This window comes from Chlorocebus sabaeus, chromosome 14, assembly GCF_047675955.1.
Source record: "Chlorocebus sabaeus isolate Y175 chromosome 14, mChlSab1.0.hap1, whole genome shotgun sequence".
Taxonomy (NCBI): Eukaryota; Metazoa; Chordata; class Mammalia; order Primates; family Cercopithecidae; genus Chlorocebus; species Chlorocebus sabaeus.
Genome location: NC_132917.1, coordinates 67,104,797 through 67,126,754, shown reverse-complemented (window position 1 = coordinate 67,126,754; position 21,958 = coordinate 67,104,797). Strand labels below are relative to the sequence as shown.

Sequence of the window (21,958 nt, the reverse complement as noted above, 5' to 3'; positions counted from 1 at the left end):
CCATGCCTAAAAAAAGCCTGGTGCCTGGAAAGATGATACATGATGGTCAAGTGAACTGAAACTCATGGCTTGAGTCACTGTGAAAATAAGTAATACGTGCATTAGCATTGCAAATCTGCTTCTTGACAATGTATAGAGAAAGGTTATTAGAATGAACAATTTTAGAAAAGTGATAGCATGCAAACTGCCATTCAAAATAGAAATAATTTACTTTACCTATGACTATTTTACAACATGAGGAGCTTTGCTAGATTTTTTTTGTTGAAAATGTGTTGTTGTTGTTCTAAAAGTCTTTGGGATAATAATTCAAAGTTGTGCTGAGCTGTGGAGTGAGCACAGGGGTAGAGGTGAGGGTGTTTTGTCCAGTTCCTGACAGGGACTTACTTACTAGGTATCTTACAGAACCAGCTCCAGGGTGGGCAGTCCTGAACCTACGTGTCCCAAACTGTGTGGGGGCTGACTAAGATCATTGCTCTAATTACCTCTAACTTCAAAATTCTGTGGTTCATTTGCTTATCTTGTGTGATAAAATCTATCTGGAACCTTTACCAGAAATGAAGATAGAAAATAACCGATAGATCAGAAGAAAAAAGTCTACATCCCTCCGCCGCTCAAAATGGAAATTTTTCCCATTGAAAACTATATTCTGGCCTCAATTACCATCACATACACTTGCTAAGAAATTAAATTTGTCAACTCTTATTTCCAGTCACTAGCGGGGCATAATATCTTCAAAATGTCATTTGTGCTCATTCCCCCTCAATACAGTAAAGCATCAAAGTTGACTGTCCACTTAGGCTTTCTCCTCTTCACCCTCATGTCTTAGTCATTTAAAGAACAATGCTTTTGAGTAACGGAGTTACCGTTTCCTCCTGATATTTTTTTTCTTACAAAATTCAGTTTCCTTGGCAGCTCCTAAAGGGAAAATTCAATCATGAGATGTACCATAGAAGAGGGCACCATGCTACTTTTAATATTAGCCCTTCTTAATCTAGATAAGGTCATCTAACTTTTCTGATTTTTGCCTGGGGAGAACCAGCCCCCGCCCAACTTTATTTTTTAAACATATCTCCTTTTGTCTGGTTGGCCAGTAATTGACTTTGTCCCTTTTTTCATTTATTTCCCTGTCTCCTGGTTGTATCATCTTCTCCCAGGAGTCTTAGGTTAGAAGTTTTCCCTTTTGTGAAACCATGACAGGTGCCTAATTGAATGATGAATGTCCCTTTATTACTCTGTAATTGAACTGCCAGCTTTTTGATTGGTTTGTAGAGATGCTCCCGCCCGCATCAGGCACTGCAGGGGGCTTGGTAGTTGGCAGTCTGGTCCTACACTCCATCTGTCTAATCCCATCTAGCCCCTACTTGCTTTTTTGGGGGTGGTGATAGAGGTAGAGAGTGAGGGGGAGGGAAGTCATAATAAATTATGCTAATTCCATGTGGCTCTGACAATGAGAAGATCATATTGTTCCGTGCATCTTGGGGGTAAATGCTTCAAGACATTTTGTCGTCATGGGTTCCTAGCCTGACAGGCCCAGGATGAAGATTAATGGGCCTCACCTGAGTGACAGAACAGGGGATTGTGGGGAAGAGAGGGTCATTCATCATACTCTGACAGGTGTCATTCAATCCGACAGCAGCTCTACCGTCACCCAGCTAGCAGTTCCATTTTTCTGCCAGTTAAGCAAGGAGTTTAATAACATCCCCAGAATTAAAACTCATTCTTTGTAGCAGGTCTGACAGCTGAAAATAAGAAAATCAATTCTTCACATGTTATAGCACAGTTAACTGACTGGGGCTTTGACTCTAATTTAGACTTTGGGCTGCATCTCAAGCAAAGAGCTTTTTGTAAGATATCGTCTATTAAAATTTACCCATAGTGCTAACTTTGGGGTTGTTATTATTGTGGGTGCATCAAAGATTCAGGCTTGCATGTCCATTGTCATTTTACTCGCTGCATGCTGAAACACATCCCTGCAGTAGCTGGGTCTCTCCTACTTTATCCTCATTAACAATGTTTACTGCTTCTCTCTTCATTAATATTGATCCCCTCCCCAACTACCAAGAACAATAAGACAGACACTAATTTGAAACATTTGGTATCATTAAACTGTTTGGATTTCAGGTTTCAGGGATCCTGGAAGGCAGAGAAAATGGTTCAAAAATTAAGAAGGGGAGTTAAATTTTGGAGGTTTAGCTTGAGCTGATGAATGATGACACTCTAGGCTGATAGGTGTGGTAGACTGCAAAACAGAACTCTGGATTCCCTTTGTCCCTCTTCTTCTCTGCAGAAGTCATCTGTCTCTTCATCTCCATGAATCCTATGCCTGTTGTTAGTTTTGACCAATATAATGTGGCAAAAGTAATGCTATGTAACTTTGAAGCCTGGAGCTTAAGGGATCTGTACTTTCTACTTTTACCCCTTGTGGAACCTAGATACCATGTAAGATGTTGGTCCACCTTGCTGTAATGAAGCTCAAACTAGCTACATGGAAGAAAGAGAGGCTACACGGAGGAGCATGAAGTCCCCAGACATATGAGTGAAACATTTTTGGATTTTCCAGCCTATTTCAGCTGCCAGTTGGATATAGCCACATGGAAGCCATCTTGGACATTCCAACTCTAGCTGATGTCATACAGAACAGAAGAATGGCCCTGCTGAACACTGCCTAAATTTCTGGCCCACAGAATTGTGAGCAAATAAAATTGTGGTAGTTAAAACCATTAAATTTTGCGGTAGTTTGTTATACAGCAATGAATAACTGAAGCTGAGGGTGAGATATTATAAGGGAGATAGGTACACAGCTGTTTCCTGTAAACACTGATGTGAAAATGTGTAGTTTTGGAGGCAACATTGTTCAAATTCTCCCTGTTTGAGTACCTTTGCCAACTCTTGTTGAGCCGTCCCCCATGACCACTTTCTCTTGTATATGACAGAATAGTTTTCAGTACTGTTTTTTTTTTGTTTTTTTTTTTTTTTTTTTTTGGTTGAGAGAAGCTGTGTCATTGTGTGGCTGAAGATAAATTGTCACATTATTTCTATCCTTCATAGTCTCATTGTCCCCATCTTATACAGCTAGGGTCAAAGAAGGCATTTTTGTAAAATAAATTCCAAAATTGGAGTATTTAGTTCATGGCATAATGCTGAGCATAAAGAGTTGTGAGTTATAGACACTGATGAAATAAACCAGATTACTGGTTAGTCTCACAGGGTGCCATTTAGGCACATCACATATAGATAATTATTTTCTTGTGAATTATCTAATTTGATTTTCAGTGGTAATTAGATTAGCCAAAGACTTTGGTAAAATAATGTATTGGGACATCACAAATGAAAATTATTCTATCTCTGCTGCCTTTAAGGAGACAGACACCATAATTGTAACTCTTTGGATTTCCAAGTAATAATATCAGAAAGCACTGGGGTAAAAGTGTGATGTGAAAGACAACTATTTGTTTAAGGAGAAAATCTTTAAAAGTACATGTTATAAGTACATAGAGGGCATGTGATAACAATTTTGGACTTTCCAAATCCAAAAGTCATGGATATTTATTATCGTAGAAGAACATCTGAAGTTTGGGGAGAAAAGAATTATATAAGGGCAATAGCATCTTGAGGAAGGTCTTGCTCCCATGGTTAATTCCAGGGAATGAAACAAAAGTAAGGATCACCACAGCAACTTTTATTATAGTAATTTATACAGCAGAAATTTTCCTTTCCTTAAAAACATCATTCAAAACACACACGTGAATGTTTAGACATTGGGTTCATGATACAATGTCTTTGAGACAAATAAGTTTCACTTGCCTGAGGAGTCTTAAAAAGAGGCCTCTAAGGTGCCATGATGTTGAATGAATGGACTGTGTTGGCCTTGCCTCCTTAAGAATTTCTGCTGGGTGCAGTGGCTCATGCCTGCAATCCCAGCACTTTGGGAGGCCGAGGTGGAAGGATCACTTGAGATGGAATTTGAGACCAGCCTGGGCAACATAGTGAGACCCTGTGTCTACAAAAATAAAACATAAAAATGAAAATTAGCTGGAAATGGTGGTGCATGCCTGTAGTCCTAGTTACTTGGAAGGCTGAGATGGGAGGATCCCTTAAGTCCAGGAGTTCAAGGCTGCAGTGAGCTGTAATTGCTCCATGACACTCCAACCTGAGTGATAGAGCAAGACCCTGTCTCTAAAGAAATAAAAATAAAAAGATAAAAAATTCTGCTGTCCTTAATTAAAAATTGATCTGCAGACTCACATGCCTGTTCAGAGTCAATATCTCCTGACCCCTAAACACTTGTGCTATAACCTAATGATTTGATTATATCTCCTTAGCATTTTTCATGAATTTTTTTCCTATTTTAGGTTTTCCTACTCCATGTCAACACTGATATTACAAAGGATCCCTGTCTTGATACCCTACCCTTGGAATAAATGGTGGAACATTTATGTATATATGGTGGTAGACTGTCTTTTCACTGAGCCTGCAGCCCAAGAATTAATTATAAAACAAATTATCAACTTCTAATAATCTTTCTGCAGCTAGAATAATCAGTTCATTTTAAAGCATCTGGGGCAATGCTTTAATACAAAGCATACTGTATTAATTAATGGTTTATAAGCTAGCAGAGAGCCTGGCACATAGCAGATGCTCAAGAAATGGTTAAGAATAAATATTAACAAGCTAATCCATAATTATCAGCTGCTTACTGACTATAGCAGTTAAGAGTTTGGACAATATGAAAAAGTTACATTCACTGACTTCTAAAAATGTAGTTGAGACTAGGCAATTCTTATTCACTGCCCTGAATCTATGGATGTTTTTGTTTGTAACCAAGTACCAGGCTCTAACATATAAATGATTTATTGGAGGTAGAATTTTGAATTAAGAGTTAGAAGAGCCTAGAAATAAACCCAGGCACATACGGTCAATGATCTTTGACAAAGGTGCCAAGAATATACAACGGGAAAGAGATAGTCTTTTCAAAAAATGAAATTGGGCAAACTGGATATCCACATGCAAAAGAATAAAATTGGACCCTTACCTTACACAATACACAAAAATGAACTTGAAATGAATTAAAGACTTAAATGTGAGTCCTGAAACCATAAAAGTCCCAGAAAAAATAAGGAAAAGGCTTATTGACATTGACCGTGGCAATGATTTCTTTGCTATGACAACCAAAAGCACAGATAGCAAAAGCAAAAATTGACAAGTGGGATTACATCAGACTGAAAAGCTTCTGCACAGCAAAGCAAACAATCAACAAAATGAGAAGACAACCTACAGATTGGGAGAAAATATTTGCAAACCATATCTGATAAAGGACTAATACCCCAAATACATGAAGAACACATTAGCAAAAACCCAGATAACCCAATTAAAATAATGGGCAAAGGAATTGAGTAGATATTTCTCCACAGAAGATGTACAAATGGCCAACAGGTATATTAAAAGGTGCTCAATGTCACTAACCATCACAGACATGCAAATCAAAATCACAGCGAGATATCCTGTCACACCAGTTAGAAGATCTATTATCAAAAATATGCAAAGAACAAACTTTGGTGAGGGTGTGGAGAAAAGGGAACCTTTATACACAGTTAGTGGAAATGTAAATTAATGCAGCCACTATGAAAAATAGTATAGAAATTCCTAAAAAGTAAAAAAAATCAGAGTACCATATGATCCAGCAATCTCATTTCTGGGTATATATCCAAAGAAGTGAAATCAAGGTCTTGAAAAGATACCTGCCTTCCCATGTCCATCTCAGCATTATTTACAATAACCAAGACATGGAAACAACCTAAATGTCTATCATTGGATGAAAAGATAAAGGAAATGTGGCCTATACATACAATGGAATATTATCCAACCTTAAAAAAGAAAGAGATACTGCCATTGGTGGCGACATGGATGAATCTGGAGAATGTTACGCTAAGTGAAGTAAGCCAGACAGGAGGATAAATACTGCACAGTTTTACTTATATGAAAAATCAAAAATAGTCAAACTCATGGAAGCAGAAAGGAGAATTATGGTTTCCAGGGCCTAGGGGAAGGGAGAAACAGAGAGGTAAAGGTCAAAGGGTACAAATTTTCAGTTACGCAAGATGAGTGAGTTCTACAGATATACTACCGTACAGCATAGTGCCTGTAGTTAATAATACTATATGGTATATTTAAAAATTTGCTAAAAGGGTAGATCTTCTGTCAAGTGTTCTTATGACAATAAACAGTAATAATAAATAAAGAGGGTGGGAGGAAGCTTTTAGAGGTGATGGACATGTTTATGACATTGACTATGGTGATGGTTTCATGGGTATATACTTATCTCTAAACTCACCAAGTTGTGTACTTTAAATATGTACAGCTTTTTGTATGTCCAGTATACCTCAAAAAGTTTTTTTTTTTTTTAAATGTGGGCTGGACGCGGTGGCTCACGCCTGTAATCCCAGCACTTTGGGAGGCCTAGGCGGGTGGATCACGAGGTCAGGAGATTGAGACCATCTTGGCTAACATGGTGAAACCCCGTCTCTACTAAAAACACAACAACAACAAAATTAGCCGGGCGTGGTGGCGGGCGCCTGTAGTCCCAGCTACTCTGGAGGCTGAGGCAGGAGAATGGAGTGAACCCGGGAGGCGGAGCTTGCAGTGAGCCGAGATGGCACCATCGTACTCCAGCCTGGGCGACAGAGAGAGACTCCATCTCAAAAAAAAAAAGGTCAGGAACAGTCCGAGTGTAGTGGCTCAAGCCTATAATCACAGCACTTTGGGAGATGGAGGCGGAAGGATTGCTTGAGCCCAGGAGTTTAAGACCAGCCTAGGCAAAATGATGAGACCTCATCTCTTAAAAAAAAAAAAAAAAGCTGGTAACATGTGGTCTGACTACACTTACATCGTGTCATGGAAACCTAAATGATACATTACTTAGTGATATAGTTATCTATGTAAATTAAAAATAAAAGCAAATAAATTATAAACAAACAAAAATGAGCCAGAAGACTTGGATTCTAGTCATGTAGACTCTGCTGCATAGGAGGTAACTTTGGGCACGTCACTTCACATCTCTCAACACCAGCTTTCTTACTTACATAATTGAATTCATAATATAACCCTTTATGTGGATCACCTTGTGTGATGTGTATTAAAGCAATTAGCCAAAGCTTAGGTTAGCCCTATGCCCATCACCCTTACCATCCTGCTTCCCTGGCAAACCAAATAAGTTTCCCTGAAACTTATTTGAGTATTTTTTACGCTGTGACTGAAACTTCAAATGTCATGTATTAAAAACAAAAACAACCTTTAAGATAGTAATCTAGGAGCTTCTGAAATGTATAAGTAATGACATCAAACTTCATTTTGTTTTTAGTCCAGACAAACCTTCTGCATAAATACCTATTCCATGGGTCTTTACATATGGCCCCAATTTTTCTAAATAATAGAAAACTGGAATGTATCCTTGAGTTTTGTAAATGGTAATGCACATTGTCTATGGAAGCAGCATCTGTACCAAGGAGGTCACCATTTCTTGGGAACAGAAGATGAAGAAGTGAATTGAAGAATACAAAACAGGAGGAAAGAAAACGCAAAAGCACTCCATCATCAGATGCGAAGGCCCTAGGGAGGAGAATGCAAGAAATCTGTCAGCTTGGGCAAAACTCAGAGCTTGGGGATGAAAAATATGAATGCTAAAATCACAAATGTGCTGATGGCCTTTTTGCTGTATGGAAGAGAACAAATAATCAACCCACTACAAAGATGCAATCGTGTGGACAGCTCTGGAACAACAGCACCTACTTTGCAGTATGACATGTAGTTTCCATTCAGGGAAGCCCCAGTCAGAGGAGCAGTGTTCCAGTGGGTGGGTCTGACGTCAGGAAGGTGGATTCCATCCGACTTACAGCTGCGCCAAAGGCCGACTTTGGCAGCAATTCCTGGGCTATAATTTTATAAACAGTCTTCTCTTTCCAGACTTCCAATGTGAATTTAGACCTCAGCACAGATTCTGTCTCACATCTTTATTCTGTGTCATCACATTCTAATCCGATGACAAACAGTTGGTCTGAGATTTCAGTATATTACTATATTAGTGCAATTTATGTCCTGTGTGGAAGTTGATGAAGTGTAAAGACTATACTGCGGACTCGCCTGGATTCTAATCCAGCACCTAAACGGATAGTGTTGCTTTGGTGATCACAACGGCACTGTGTTATGAAATCAAATAGTTAGTTTGTGGTGCTGGCTCACTAGAAGGCACTGGCAGTGCTATTAATCACATTTTCCAAAAACTGGGCCAAAGCACTGTGATTCTTCTTAAAATAATCATCATTATAATTTGGCGTCGAGTCATGCCATGTTTTGCTAGATAAAGTTTACAGAAATATTATTTTTAAATGCATACTCTACTTTAAATAAGAAAGATATGTAGAATGCAGTGGATTCAGCTGAGAAGGCAGAAGATAACTACAGAGGTTACACGAGGCTGCCACTGCCTCATCAAGCAGACAGCGGCTTGATTCTCCCTGCTTAGAGAAAGAGGTAGTGCTAGATGGCAAACGAATTAGCCAAGTGCATTCTCATTCCAAGTTTCCTTCAGCTTTTTTTTTTTTTTTAAAGAAATTTCCACCACTTGAAAGTAGTGCAGTCTCCTGGCACATCCCAGAAGAAGTAGACCTTAAATAGATGAGCTCAAGAAGGATAGAAAGTAAATCAATTTCCATTTTCACAAGCCTGAGTCTGTTCATTTTCAGAGACGACAAATCATGCAGAAAATAGTGCCAAATTACTCATGGTTTAATAACAATTTCGCAGAAAAGGCAACTGATCTCCACAGCTGTTATGCTCAGGACTATGTCTGGAGAGAGGTGGCTAGACCTGGATTGGGATATCAGGGTGAGGACTTAATGCCTCAGGGACTAAAGCCTCACTCTTTGCTTCCTGACTTGGCGTGGTGACGTAAACAAGATGCTCCACCTCGGGCAGCTGCCAAGTTGCTCTGCAGTACTCAATGCTATTTGTCATGTCTCCTTGTGACTGGCCTTTTTATCCTTGCTGAAACAAAAGAGATCAAACAATGTCATGTGGTATTACTTGAAGTAAATTCTTGGCCAACTCAACTATTTGCGCGGTAGTGTCTGGTTTATAACTTCTCTTTATTTTTGCTAGATCAACAGATATTTTTCAGGCCATGCTCCTTTTTGAAAGGGTGAGTATACGGGGTTGGGGAGGGATTATTTGCTAATTTTGCTGGACTATATTAAAAATTTTAAAAGGAAGAGAAATAGGTGATTAGGCCTTTAGTCATGAGACATGACCTCAGTTTTCTCATAATGTTTAACAGGTAGATGTTGACTTATTGGGCTATTTCTTTCCTTGAACATTGCTCATTGTTGTTAGGGCTATGACATCAGCAGAGGCATGGGAACATAGTTCATTTTCTATAAGTGTATATCAATTTCCCTATCTCATTGGGCTTGCTTTCATAAATATTTTTTTCAAAATTTCTCCACCAGAAGCACATCTAAGAGAAATACAACATGACCCATATGGATACTTTTGAATTTTTTAGTAACTACATCACAAAGGTAAGAACAGTAAAAAATAGTTTTCATAATACATTTTTTAACCCAATATATCTAAGATATCATTTCAACATACAATATTACAAAAAATTACTAATGATACATTTCATATTCATTTTTTCATACCATGTCTTAGAAATCCAGTCCATACAACATACCTCAGTTTGAACTAGCCACATTTTAAGTGCTCAATAGCCACATGTGACAGGTGGTCACTGTATTGGACAGCACAGACTGAAACTAAACATGATTACCCCAGCTGTTTTCAAAGTGTGTTTGCAATACCAGTGTAAGATTTTGCAGTATTCAGAAATAATCAAGGCTATGGAAGCCTTATATTATTTTATGTGAACACTTTCAGCATGTCAAGGCACAAAATAAGTATGTATAAATTTGCTTGCCAGCAGGATTTCTTCTTAGTCACCTATTTAAACTACAAGGATGCCAGTAACTCATAGTGAAACCATAAATATTGGATTTATTATTCCTCCTTTCAATGGTATGACAGACATGTGTACTTAAACGGAGAGACAATTTACAATTGTGAAGCATACTTTTTATAATTCCTGTCAAAATTATACTATTTTATTTTTTTAACTAGAAAAGTCACATGATAAGTAAACTCTAAATTGAAATTCAGAGATATCACCTCTAAGATGAGAATACAGTTGACATATGGTTTGGGTGTCTGGGTCATGGTTTGATTCCACCTATGGTGGTTCCTCCATGTAACAAACTGTGATCTCAGTTTGTACCACTCTAGTAAGAAGTGACTATTACTTTGATTTGGTTAGCTAATCAGAATCTAAGGTTTAAGTTGAAAGGGAAAACAGGAAGATTTAATTCTATTATTTATAAGATGAGAGGGTTGGACTACAATCAGGGGTTGACAGACTTTTTCCATAAAGAGCCAGGGAGTAAATATATTTTAGGTTTTGTGGGCCACACACTCTGATGCAAGATTCAACTCTGTTGCTGTAGAGGGAAAGCAGCTGCAGAACATATATAAATGAATAGGTGTGGCCAGATCTGGTCCAGTATTTGATCACTGGACAAGGTCAAGGACAATAGATGTGATCTATTTCTACTTCTCCCATCCTCTTAAGCAATGTTGGCTCACTGAATGCAGCATCCCCACTGAGTGTAAATGCAGCTCACAGTCCTTTACAACATAGTACTCCAGGCAACCACTACATGACATTTAGACTTGGCATGTTCATCGAAACTTAGTTTTTGTCATCCCTAGATGATTTCTAGGACCGTATCTATTTGAGAAATTCTATTTTTACCATGGATATGCACTTTAATATTTGGAATAAAGAAAAGAGTACTATACACTATGTTTTAAAAACTTTAATGTGAGGTGAAAGGAGTTTTTAGAAACTTGTGTTGTTTGAGAAAGAAGGCCTGCTACCTGCATTTGTCCTGGGATAGACTGTAAGCTATCTACTTACCTCAAGGTCAATCTGTTCTTGGCAGAAAGATGAAATCTGCTCCTCACCATCCAGCCTTTAATCTGAAGGAGAGGAATAGTGATGCCACAGGATATGACGTAGTTTGAGGGAGAGGTCTAGTCTACTTACCAGCAGAGGCAACACCCAACTTGTAGGTCAGTTGAAGGACTTTGCTTGAGATCCCGAGGCTCGATTTGAATGTATGGCTGTAGGAGGATAGTGTTAGGCTTGGGGGCTTATGAGGAGTGAGAATAACAGACATAGATATTCTAGAAGGCACTGGAGATAACCACTTTGCTATTAGAGAAAAAAGGCTAATATTGTTTCTGTTGGTTTTTGGAGAATTCATAGGGTTTTTTTTCCAATTGAAAATTGTAATTCTAAGGCTGGGTGTGGTGGCTCACACCTGTAATCCCAGCACTTTGGGAGGCCGAGGCAGGTGGATCACGAAGTCAGGAGATCGAGACCATCCTGGTTAACACGGTAAAATCCCGTCTCTACTAAAAATGCAAAAAATTAGCCAGGCATGGTGGCATGGGCCTGTAGTCCCAGCTACTCAGGAGGCTGAGGCAGGAGAAAGGCATGAATCCAGGAGGCGGAGCTTGCAGTGAGTGGAGATAGTGCCACTGCACTCCAGCCCGGGCGACAGAGTGAGACTCCATCTCAAAAAAAAAAAAAAGAAAAGAAAATTATAATTCTAAAACAGATTATTTATTAGCACTTTTATTTAAAGGCCATAGCTTTCCTCTACTCATACTTTTATGCTCTGAGTCATGCCTGTGGCATAAATAATAAAGAACTGATTATTTTTCCATTACAATGAATGAGTAGGATGAGTTGGTTTAGGTATCCTATTCCATCCCAAGAATGGTTTCTTGGAATGTGGATCACTGAGTAGAAAACAACATTTACGTCAGCAATGGCAAACTAACGTCATTGCAGAATCCTGGAATGTTAAAGCAGAATCATGGCAGTTAAGCCCAACATTTTACAGATGAAGAAATTGAGGTGAGAAAAGGTGAGACCTTGACTTGTTCAAGGACACTTAGCTAGTAATGACTGAGATTAGAACCCAAATCTCACTCTGCCTCCAGTACACTTTCTGTTTATACTCATTAGTGTTTTCATGTTTTCTATTTTTTTCTCTTTGGCAGACAGCTAGATCCTCCTTCCAGTCATTCAGCGAAGGTCTTCTAGGTGCCTGGTGCTATGCCAGGTTCTCTCATGTAGGTTACTGTATTTAATCTTTCTGAATCTCCACAGCATCTCCTTGCTATTATCCCCATTTTACACTTGGAGAATCAGGATCACAGAGTGATGAAGTGATGTGCCCAGGTGACATGGCCAGCAGGTGACAGAATCAGAATTATAATCCAGTTCTCTGTACTCCAAATCCAAATCTACTACACTAGATTTGATAGGAATATTTAGCTAACATCCGAAATAGTTCACTCACTTTTTAACTTGCAGGTGGAAAATAGAACAGCAGTTGCTTTAGTGACTCTAAAACCAGCTGCTTGAATTGTGGTTGCCCCTGTCCCTATTCCCTCTGGTCTCTGTTGCAATGTTAGTTTCCTTAGTGAAGTAATGGGTGAGAAATAAACAACATAGACAAGCTGTGGGAGGTGAGGGATGCCATTAGTCTTAGGTTCGTAGGGTTAGAAAAGATCTAGAGGGCAAATACAAGAACTCCCTTCTCTTTACAGACTAGGAACTTCATGCTCCAAACCATAAAGCAAGTTAGGGCTGAGTCCTAGAATAGGGGGAGAGTCAATAGGTTCAATAGGTTCTTTCTGTATTATCTATGATACCTGTAATACATACTTGATACTGACTGCATGTGATTAAACAGGTTCAACTTGTCTTTATTTTTTGGAGATGTAACTAGAGGCTGACTTCCTCATCAAAGTAGAATGAGTCATTGTGAAAACACAGCTTAAGGATATACAATAGAAAATCAAATAATTTTAGGTACAAAGTATCTTGAGATGATTTGGTTCAATTCTTTTATTTTACAAATGCATAAACAAAAGCCCAAAGAAATGAAATGACCACCTGGCATCTCACAGCTTGTTTGTGGCAATAATTAGGTCTTCCACACCTGGTGGAGTGTCCCGCCACCATCACACACACAGGTGTTGTGAGGCAAATTTCCACATAAACAAAATGTAGAAATTTTCATATATTTTGTTTATGTATAAAACATTATTAGAGCCCATTCTTCTTCTAAATCTTTACGCTATTTGCTCCAATGAACATTTATTGACATTTCATCACTAGTTAGGGACTTAATCCTGGGTTTAAAGGTATACTCTTCAATCTAGAAGTTTTTACTTCTAAGTAATTATGACCTTGGTGATCTTTGCCATTCATCTTTTAAGCTTGTCTAGTCCACTCTTTACAGACTAGGAACTTGATGCTTCAAATCACAAAGCTAGTTAAGGCTGAGTTGTAGAATAATAAAGTCATATTAATATAGGTAGTCTTAGTTCTTGCTCCTATTAAGCTGTGTGGTTGCAGGCAGTTTGTTCTCAATATATATGTATGGATCCAGACTGAGGGTTGTCCTTAGGAAAGTTAACTCCCTTGCACTTATGGCCTGCCCTGTGAACAAACTGTCAGAGATTCCATTGTTTAAAACAAATTCTGGAGGCAGAAAAGTAAGGTGATGCTGGTGGGGGACTTGAGGTAGGACACTGCCAATATGCATGGAAATGCTCACCAGGCTGCAGCTGACATCTGAGGTGGCCAAGGGGACGTGGCATTTGCTACAGTTTACCTCCTATCCCACTCAGTGACATTTGTGTGTCATATTAGGTCTGCTCTGTCCCTGACATTTCAGAAAGACTTAAGACAGATATGTATAGTCCCCTCTGCGACAGCTGGGAAGTAATTAATGAAGAGATAACTCTTCTGTTCTACTCATTCTGGGTTTTTCTCACTTTCAGCCAAATGTTTAATTGGCTCATGGTGGGCCTCATGTCCTCTTCCTTGAGGGGTCTGGTTCCTGGTTGCCTTACTTTTGTCAAGTTGAAGTTGTCATGACTGCCCTTTCCCTGTTCTCCCACTCATGACAGCACCAAGAGGTGGTTCACTGGCATGAGTAGCCCAAGAGGACTCCTTACTGTGTCCCCCTGTGAAAACATTCCTCATACTCCCCACGCTGCGTCCCACTAGGACCTAGAAACTCTAACCCAACAGAGCCTTAAGTGGCAGTAATGAGACACACAAATTCAATAGGTGGTTTGCTGGGAGATCGTGGCCCTGTGTATTCTAGCTCTTGGGGCATAACCTCACATATTAGGTGTAGACTTTGCAGTGTACATCCTGGGGTGTAGCACCCTGGCCCTTCAGGTTGTGAACCCTGAGCCGGCACCTTTGTGGAAACTTTTATAGGACAATCCAGTGTTCTACCAAGTCAGCTGCTTTCAGGTGATGCCATATGTGGCAGTGTCAATAGATCCCGTATTCCCATGCTCACCTCTTCATTGTTGCATGTCCTTTACTGAAAAATGACAAGCATTGATCACTAAATAAATGATACATCATTATCGTGGTTAGTGCAGTAAAGAAATGTGCTGCTTTGAGAGGTTATAATATGAGTCTTGGCAATATATGAGTTTTTTAAATAGGAGAGGTTATGATATTTTTCCTTGCCAAGGAGATCAGGGAGGCTTCCCTGAGGAGGTGATAATTGAATTGTCTTGTGGAGAAGGCCTAGGAGTTGTCTAGGTGAAGAGGAGTGGAAATAATGGTCCAGAAAGAATGAAAAGCATGTGTGAGCATTGAACATTCAAGGAAATGAAAGAGCTCCTGGCTGTGAGTTGAGTTTGGGGAGATGTGGTGTGAGAGAAGGATGGGAAGAGAGAGGAGGCAGACTCCAGTCAAATGAAGGAGTTTTTATTTTATCTTAAGTGCCATGGAAAGCCATGGAAGCACAGTTGTTATGTAGACTTGAGTGCGTGAAATAGGAGGGTGGGGATAAATAAATCAATTTTGTAAACCAACTTTACAAAGACTTCCCTGGCTGCTGAAAGGAGAAGGCATCAGAAGGGGCCAGAGAGAAACTACAAACAGATCTATGAGGAAGCCACAGAGTAGTCCAGGTGGGAGATGATGGTAGCTCAGCCAACCGGAAGCCCTCAATAAATCACATTGCCATGGTTGTTCTAATTGCTTTTCTAAACGGTAGAGGACAGGCTCCTCCTGTTGGCTGGAAAGCATACATTTCTTTTGGATTTATTTGGCTTCTTGGCTCTTTCAGGAGTGAATGTGCGCTTGTAAAGGCATAGATTTGGGAGAGACATGGAAGCACAGAATGTGTGTATCAGTGCTGTGCCACACCAGGCTTAGCTGGTGCCTCTGCTCATGTTTAAAGGCTGTCACCTGGACCCAAGGCATTGCTTTGCTAATCTGGTGCCATCCACAGCTGAGTGGTCATAGCCAAGTAAAGAATTGAGATGAAGGTGATGGAGTCATTTGGGTAAATACAGTGGCAGTGTATTAGTCCATTCTCACACTACCATAAAGGACTGCCAGAGACTGGGCAACTTATAAAGGAAAGAGACTTAATTGGCTCACAGTTCCACATGGCTAGGGAGGCCTCAGGAAACTTACAATCATGGTGGAAGGGGAAGTAAACAAGTCCTTCTTAACATGATGTCAGGAAGAAGTGCTGAGCAAAGAGGGAAAAGCCCCTTATAAAATCATCAGATCTCTTGAGAACTCACTCACAATCATGGTAACCACTGCCACGATTCAGTTACCTCCCACTGGGTCCCTCCCACAACACATGGGGATTATGGGAACTAGAGTTGAAGATGAGATCTGAGTGGAGACACAGCCAAACCATAACAGGCAGGAAAGGAGGAGTTAGTGCAAAGCCTCTCTACACCAATCTCTTTTTTTTCTAAGGGTCTTTGGGATTCACATACCTGCCTCTCTTTAGACATTTTACTTAGATCACAGACAGTGAGTCACTGGACACACCAGGCTCTTTCTGGGTCATGAGGTCCACTCTGCCCAGAACACTGTTCCCCCACTCGACTCTTTTCCTTCACTCATGCACTCACCCTTCGAACTCCATGCCAGCTCTGGGTCCATTGCTCCAGGAGGCCTTCTCTGATCAGCTCTGAGAACACCCTTTGTGTTCTCAGAATCTCCTGTGCTGACTCCCTTCTTCATTATCTGTCCACATTGGACTCTCTCTGGTCGTATGTCACTCTCTCCCTAGGCTGTGAAGTTCTTGACAACAGGTGATAGCATCTCATTCATTTTTGCACCCTTAGAACCTACCGTGATGCCAGAAACTCAAATATAGACATGAGCAAATGGTTAAAAGAAGGAGGGGATGGATATAAATGTCACTTGCATTTAGACAAAATGCAGACAGATGAGACTTGATTAGTCAGGAGAGATGAAAACACTAGTTTTGGGTAGGGCAGAATGGTCGGTCTGGTGGTATTAGTAACAGGACAGGCCGTTTTTGCCCCCACATTGTGTTCTTGTCTCTTTCTGCTAGGTCCATTCTACCTTCTAATACCTCAGGCTGCACTTGTGACTTTCTTTGGTCTGATTCTAGGGTGAGGTAAGTGCGAGGAGAGCTGAAGAGGCAAGTGCTAGGGGTTGGCTGAAGAGGCCAGTTTGTATGCACCATGTTGGGGTTAGCATTGGATCACAGGTAAGGCTCATGTGGTGTCTGCAGAGGGGAAATTAAATAACTTATTACCAGCTATGTGTTTGTTTGTTTGTTTGTTTTAACTTTAAAAAAAACCAAACCCAACTTATTTTCCTCCTCAAATTAGTGCATGTGGATAGAATATCAGGTAATGTGAAAAGAAGAGACCATATTGGTGATAACACATGGGGTCTTGGTCCTCTGTCAATCTGCTTTCAATCCCCATCTCTGCCCCTTCCTCCCTCAGGGTCTCAAACAAGCCACTTAACTTTACAGAACCTTGGTTTCTTTATCTGTAATTGGAAGGGATGCTAGTTTTTTCCTGATAGGGTTGTTGTGAGGATGAAATGAGATAATACCCACTTAGCACAAGGCCTGGCACATGGTAAGCCTGGAAGAATGTTAGCCAAAGCTATTATGATAGATTCATTTGCATTGTGAGCCATTGTATATTTTAAATGGTTCATTTGTTTAGGTATTTATCTATGAATCTTTCTAATGCAAAGTATCATTTTTATGCATAAATGGTTCAAATTATTCTGTATATATACTATTGAAATTCAGCAAATAAATAAAACTGAGTTTATTTAGAATAAGAGCTTTATTTTTCTGCCATCGACTTTTTCTTTTTGATTTAGGAAAAAAAAAATACTATACTTTGTCTTTTGAAACTAATCAAAACGGCACTTGTTCAATTTATTCAGCTCCAAGTGGTTCTCAGAAATATTATCTCAACTGGGAGATATAAAATCATTGTAACTTTACATTCTTCCACTTTATCTGATGTGCCTAAACTTAGCAACTCAGGGGAGTCATGTTCTTGCCAGGTAGGTAGAATGCTACTGTTTTAGCTCATGGCAAATACAGACATCTCTTTCAGGAAGAATGGAAATTGGGTAAGATAAATCACTTACTCATAATGGCATTTATGAATATCATTAGCTGTTCTGGAATGTGGTCCATTTAGGGTTCAGACTAAAGGCAGCATACTGTACTGGAGAGAGCACAAGATTGAGAATCAGGAATGCCAATTCTAACCTTTCCTAGCTGTGTGACCTTGAGCAAGTCACTGAATCTTCCCAGGCTCACATTTTCTTCTTCTATGAAATGAGGCTAAAATCATTCCCTGTTGTGAGTATTGATGGAGATTCTATTATAATTGTGAAGAAATTATGTGTATCACTCACTCCTCCTGAAGGACAGGCTTTCTCAGAAGTTCTGATATTCAAATATGTGTAAATTTCAAAGGACACAGAATTGGTGATGTCAGTGACTATGAGACTTATTTATCTTACACCTGCCAACAACATATCAGGTGGGATATATGCCACCTGATCAATAATAATATAGATATTGGTAATATAGCTATAATGGTAACATAGATATAATATAGATATTCTATATTTCTATAATCTACTCAGTAATATATGAGAGAGAAAAATGTAAACAGTTTATCAATGGACAAATATCTTTCCAATATACCAGATTTTTTAACACTGAAAATTTATTAAAAGGAAGAAACTTTTCTTTCAATGCAGACTGTAAATAATTTTCCTCTGAAGTGTGTTTGCTGAGCACTAAAAGTCCCATTTTTTTTTTTTGCTTTAGTGCAAGAAAACTCTTTCATGAATGAAACTGGACCCCTATTTCTCACCATATAGAAAAATCAAATCAAAATGGATTAAAGACTTAAATCTAACACCTCAAACTCTGAAACTACTACAAGAAAACATTGGGGAAACTCTCCAGGATATTCGTTTGGACAAAAATTTCTTGTGGAATACCCCACAAGCACAGGCAACCAATGCAAAAATGAGCAAATTGGATCACATCAAGTTAAAAAGTGTCTGCGCAGCGAAGGAAACAATCAACAAAGTGAAGAGACAACCCACAGAATGGAAGAAAATATTTGCAAACTACCCATCTGACAAGGGATTAATAACCAGAATATATAAGGAGCTCAAATGACTCTATAGGAAAAAAAAATCTAATCATCTCATTTTAAAAGGAGCAAGAGATTCAAACAGATATTTCTCAAATGGAAAACAGACATATGAAAAGGTTCTCAACATCACTGATTATCAGAGAGAAGAAATCAAAACTACAACAAGATACCACCTTACCCCAGTTAAAATGGTTTTTATCCGAAAGACAGGCAGTAACAAATGTTGGTGAGGAAATGAAGAAAAGGGAACACTTGTACACTGTTGGTGGGAATGTAAATTAGTATAGCCACTATAGAGAGCAGTTTGGAGGTTCCTCAAAAAACTAAACATAGAGCTACCATAAAATCCAGCAATCACATTGCTGAGTATATACCCAAAAGAAAGGAAATCAGTATATCAAAGAGATATCTGCACTTCCATGTTTATTGCACCACTGTCCACAATTGCCAAGATTTGGAAGCAACTGAAGTATTCATCATCAGATGTTTGGATAAAGAAAATGTGGTACACAATGGAGTACTATATAGCCATAAAAAGAATAAGATCTTGTCATTTGCAGCAACATGAATGGAACTGGAAGTCATTATGTAAAGTGAAATAAGTCAGGCACAGAAAAACAAACTTTGCATGTTCTCACTTATTTGTGGGAGCTAAAAATCAAAACAACTAAACCCATAGAGATGGAGAATAGAAAGGTGGTAACCAGAGGCTGGGAAGGGAAGTGGGGGTAGGAGAAGTAGGAGGGAAATGGGATTGGTTAATGAGTACAAAATAAAAATGGAAACAATGAATAAGACTTAGCATTTGGTAGCACAACAGGGTGACTATAGTCAATAATAATTTAATTATACATTTTAAAGTAACTAAAAGAGTATAATTGGTCTGTAACACAAAGGATAAATGCTTGAAGCGATGGATACTCCATTTACCCTGATGTGATTATTACACATTGTATGCCTGTATCAGGGTATTTTGTGTACTCCATTAATATATACCCCTACTGTGTACCCACAAATATTAAAAATAAAAATCTTTCATAATACAATAACATTTTTACGATTTTTAGTTCCTCCACTATAGTTTATATTTTCTTTTTTCTTTTTTATGTACCCTAGAACTTAGTATAATACAAAATAAAATAAAATAAATATTATTAAAAAATAGTTTATATTTTCATTTCATTTTGTGATTCTGAGAAGCAATTATCCTTTTACTCGGAGAAGCAATTTTTTAGTAAGGTATCTCAAAGTCTCCGTCTCTCCTTGGAGATATGCTTCCATTATTCTTAGAAGCTCCATCTATGAGCTTTCTTTTCTTGGCCAAGGGTGTAAATAAAAAACCCAGTTGAATTTTGAATTTAGGCCCTCGCCTTAGTTGCTGTAAGAAACAGACTGAATTATTTATAACTGTGGGCATCCAGGTTTTCATCACCACCGGCAGGTGGGTGTTTTAGAGCATTCACCTTTAAGATATCCAGAATACAAGCTGTTGATCCTCTGTGGATTGTAAATTTCTAGACTTGGGCTTCTTGGTTCCTGGCGGATTTTGTCAAGTTTTATGATCACCATTACATTAGCCCCTCTGAAATGTTGGGAAGCTGGGAGCCTCCTTCCTATTAGGAAGCCTTGCCTTGACTTTCATACCAATAAAGTTGTTCTTAGACCAGAGTTCATCCTAATAAGCATCTTGAGAATTGCCCCTGAACTAAGAATTATTTCCCCCTCTGTTTGCTCTAAGCCTCAAAATCTTACACAGCCTACATGCCTTGAATCTAAGACAGGGCTTATAGCGTAACAACTTTTTTATCACCTTCCATCAGGCAGCAAAGCCTCCAGGTGGATTAGGCTGAGTATATAAGAAGCTTATAAGGTAGCAGATGTCAGGCCTCAGTAAAGGTCATTCTACTAGGGCTATTCTCTTTCCCGACACAGTTTTCTTCCTGGACTAGTGTAGGATGTGGAAGGAGGACTGGTATTCTGCCATAGACCCTTGGAATGCTCAAGATAAAGGATCCTCTGTGACGGATGTGCACATGGTCTAAGAACCTAGGGCTGAAAGTGGCAACATGTAAAAGGACAATGGAATACAAATGGGATAATGTTACTTGATCATCTTTCCAAGTATGACACATGAAGGATTACTAGAATGTGATGCTGCTGTGATTTCTGGATACCAAATCTTTCTTTTATGCAGAAATGTACATTCCTTCATCAGAAAAAATAAGTTAGACATCCTCATTATGGTTCCATTTGAGGAAGAAAGATTTAGGAAAGTTCTCTACCATCTAACCAGGATTAATGCATAAAGCTCTTACCTAGTCAAATGTAGCCCAAAAAGTTGTTAAAGGGATGCAGAACAGATGGGCTAGAGAGGGAATTTAAAAATCAGCTTTAATAAACTCTTCCTAAGAGCCAAGATCCACATTATGGGGGCAAATTGCACAATAATATAATTGTCTTAGGGATGTAAAGACTCCATGCAGAATATTGGCTCAATGCTCTGGCTCAGTTGAGTGATGTTGGCTATCTAGGCTGTTGATGTGTCACTTACTTGCAGGCCACTGGAGTAATATGATTAAACCAGCCACTTATATAACCCTCCTATAACAAACACAAGTGCCAGGATCACACTGATGCAGGGGTGTGAAGCAGAGTGCATTTCTCAAGATGCTTTAGGCCATCAGGATCTGGTGACATAGCACTCTGTTCTCATGGCCCCAACTTTTCCAAGAAGTCTGACCTTCTAGCAGACAACCTAAATTAATGTCAAGTACAAACGGATTCTCCATGAAAACATTTGACTAATTCATTGCCTAGATCTTAACATTTGTGGCCAAATTTCCAGTTTTCCTGATGAATAACTTCTTGTTAGAAAATGTCAGAAAAGGGAAAGACATCATGGGCTTCTACAGGAAGTAAATATGACTATTTTCTCCCTGAGTCATGGGTCAAGGGTTTTACCAATTTCCTTTCTAGAATTTTTCCTAGGCTCCAATCTAAAAGGAGTTTAGCACCAGATGGGTGAGGGCAGGGATGTGATTAGCTATTTATTTGTATTTCTACAATGTTGAATATACTCTTATTGCTAGGGATTTCCATTCACTTTCTCTGAATAGAAATTTGGTATTCCTGGGGTTGGAGGCTGGTGGTAGAATGTCTTTACATGGCCATACAAAACCCATCACAATCTGGTGAGCCCTTGGAGTGTCTTGCTTAAAAGGGTTCTCATCACTGGGAGTACTCACTGGAGCCAAGCCAGTTCCCTGGGGAATGCTGGTGTCTGCTACTTACAGAGTTGGCTGTCAGGTTGGTC

General features: G+C 39.1%; 1 protein-coding gene and 1 long non-coding RNA gene across 6 annotated transcripts in view; one reads left to right on the top strand and one right to left on the bottom strand.

Annotated features, from left to right (window-relative positions):
• Nucleotides 1-21,958, bottom strand: part of LOC140713336 (uncharacterized) — a 200,259-nt gene that overhangs the window by 20,252 nt on the left and 158,049 nt on the right. Inside the window, exons 2-3 of the long non-coding RNA XR_012095340.1 lie at nucleotides 3,805-4,000; nucleotides 389-543 (exon numbers count right to left, since the gene is read on the bottom strand). This is a non-coding gene — a long non-coding RNA (uncharacterized lncRNA). The remainder of the gene's footprint in view (nucleotides 1-388; nucleotides 544-3,804; nucleotides 4,001-21,958) is intronic.
• LOC103220136 (UPF0764 protein C16orf89-like) overlaps nucleotides 1-21,958 on the top strand; it is a 201,635-nt gene that overhangs the window by 122,015 nt on the left and 57,662 nt on the right. For 2 of the 5 annotated variants that reach the window (XR_012095338.1, XM_073023043.1), the window contains one exon: nucleotides 18,309-19,807. The exons of 2 other annotated variants lie outside the window; for them this stretch is intronic. Coding sequence is in view for 1 of the 3 variants with exons in the window: in XM_073023043.1 (XP_072879144.1) it covers nucleotides 18,309-18,333 (25 nt within the window). In the remaining 2 variants the exon portion in view is untranslated. Of the gene's footprint in view, nucleotides 1-2,432; nucleotides 2,773-18,308; nucleotides 19,808-21,958 lie in introns of those variants that run through there. One more of the 5 variants, XR_012095339.1, reaches the window with a different exon arrangement.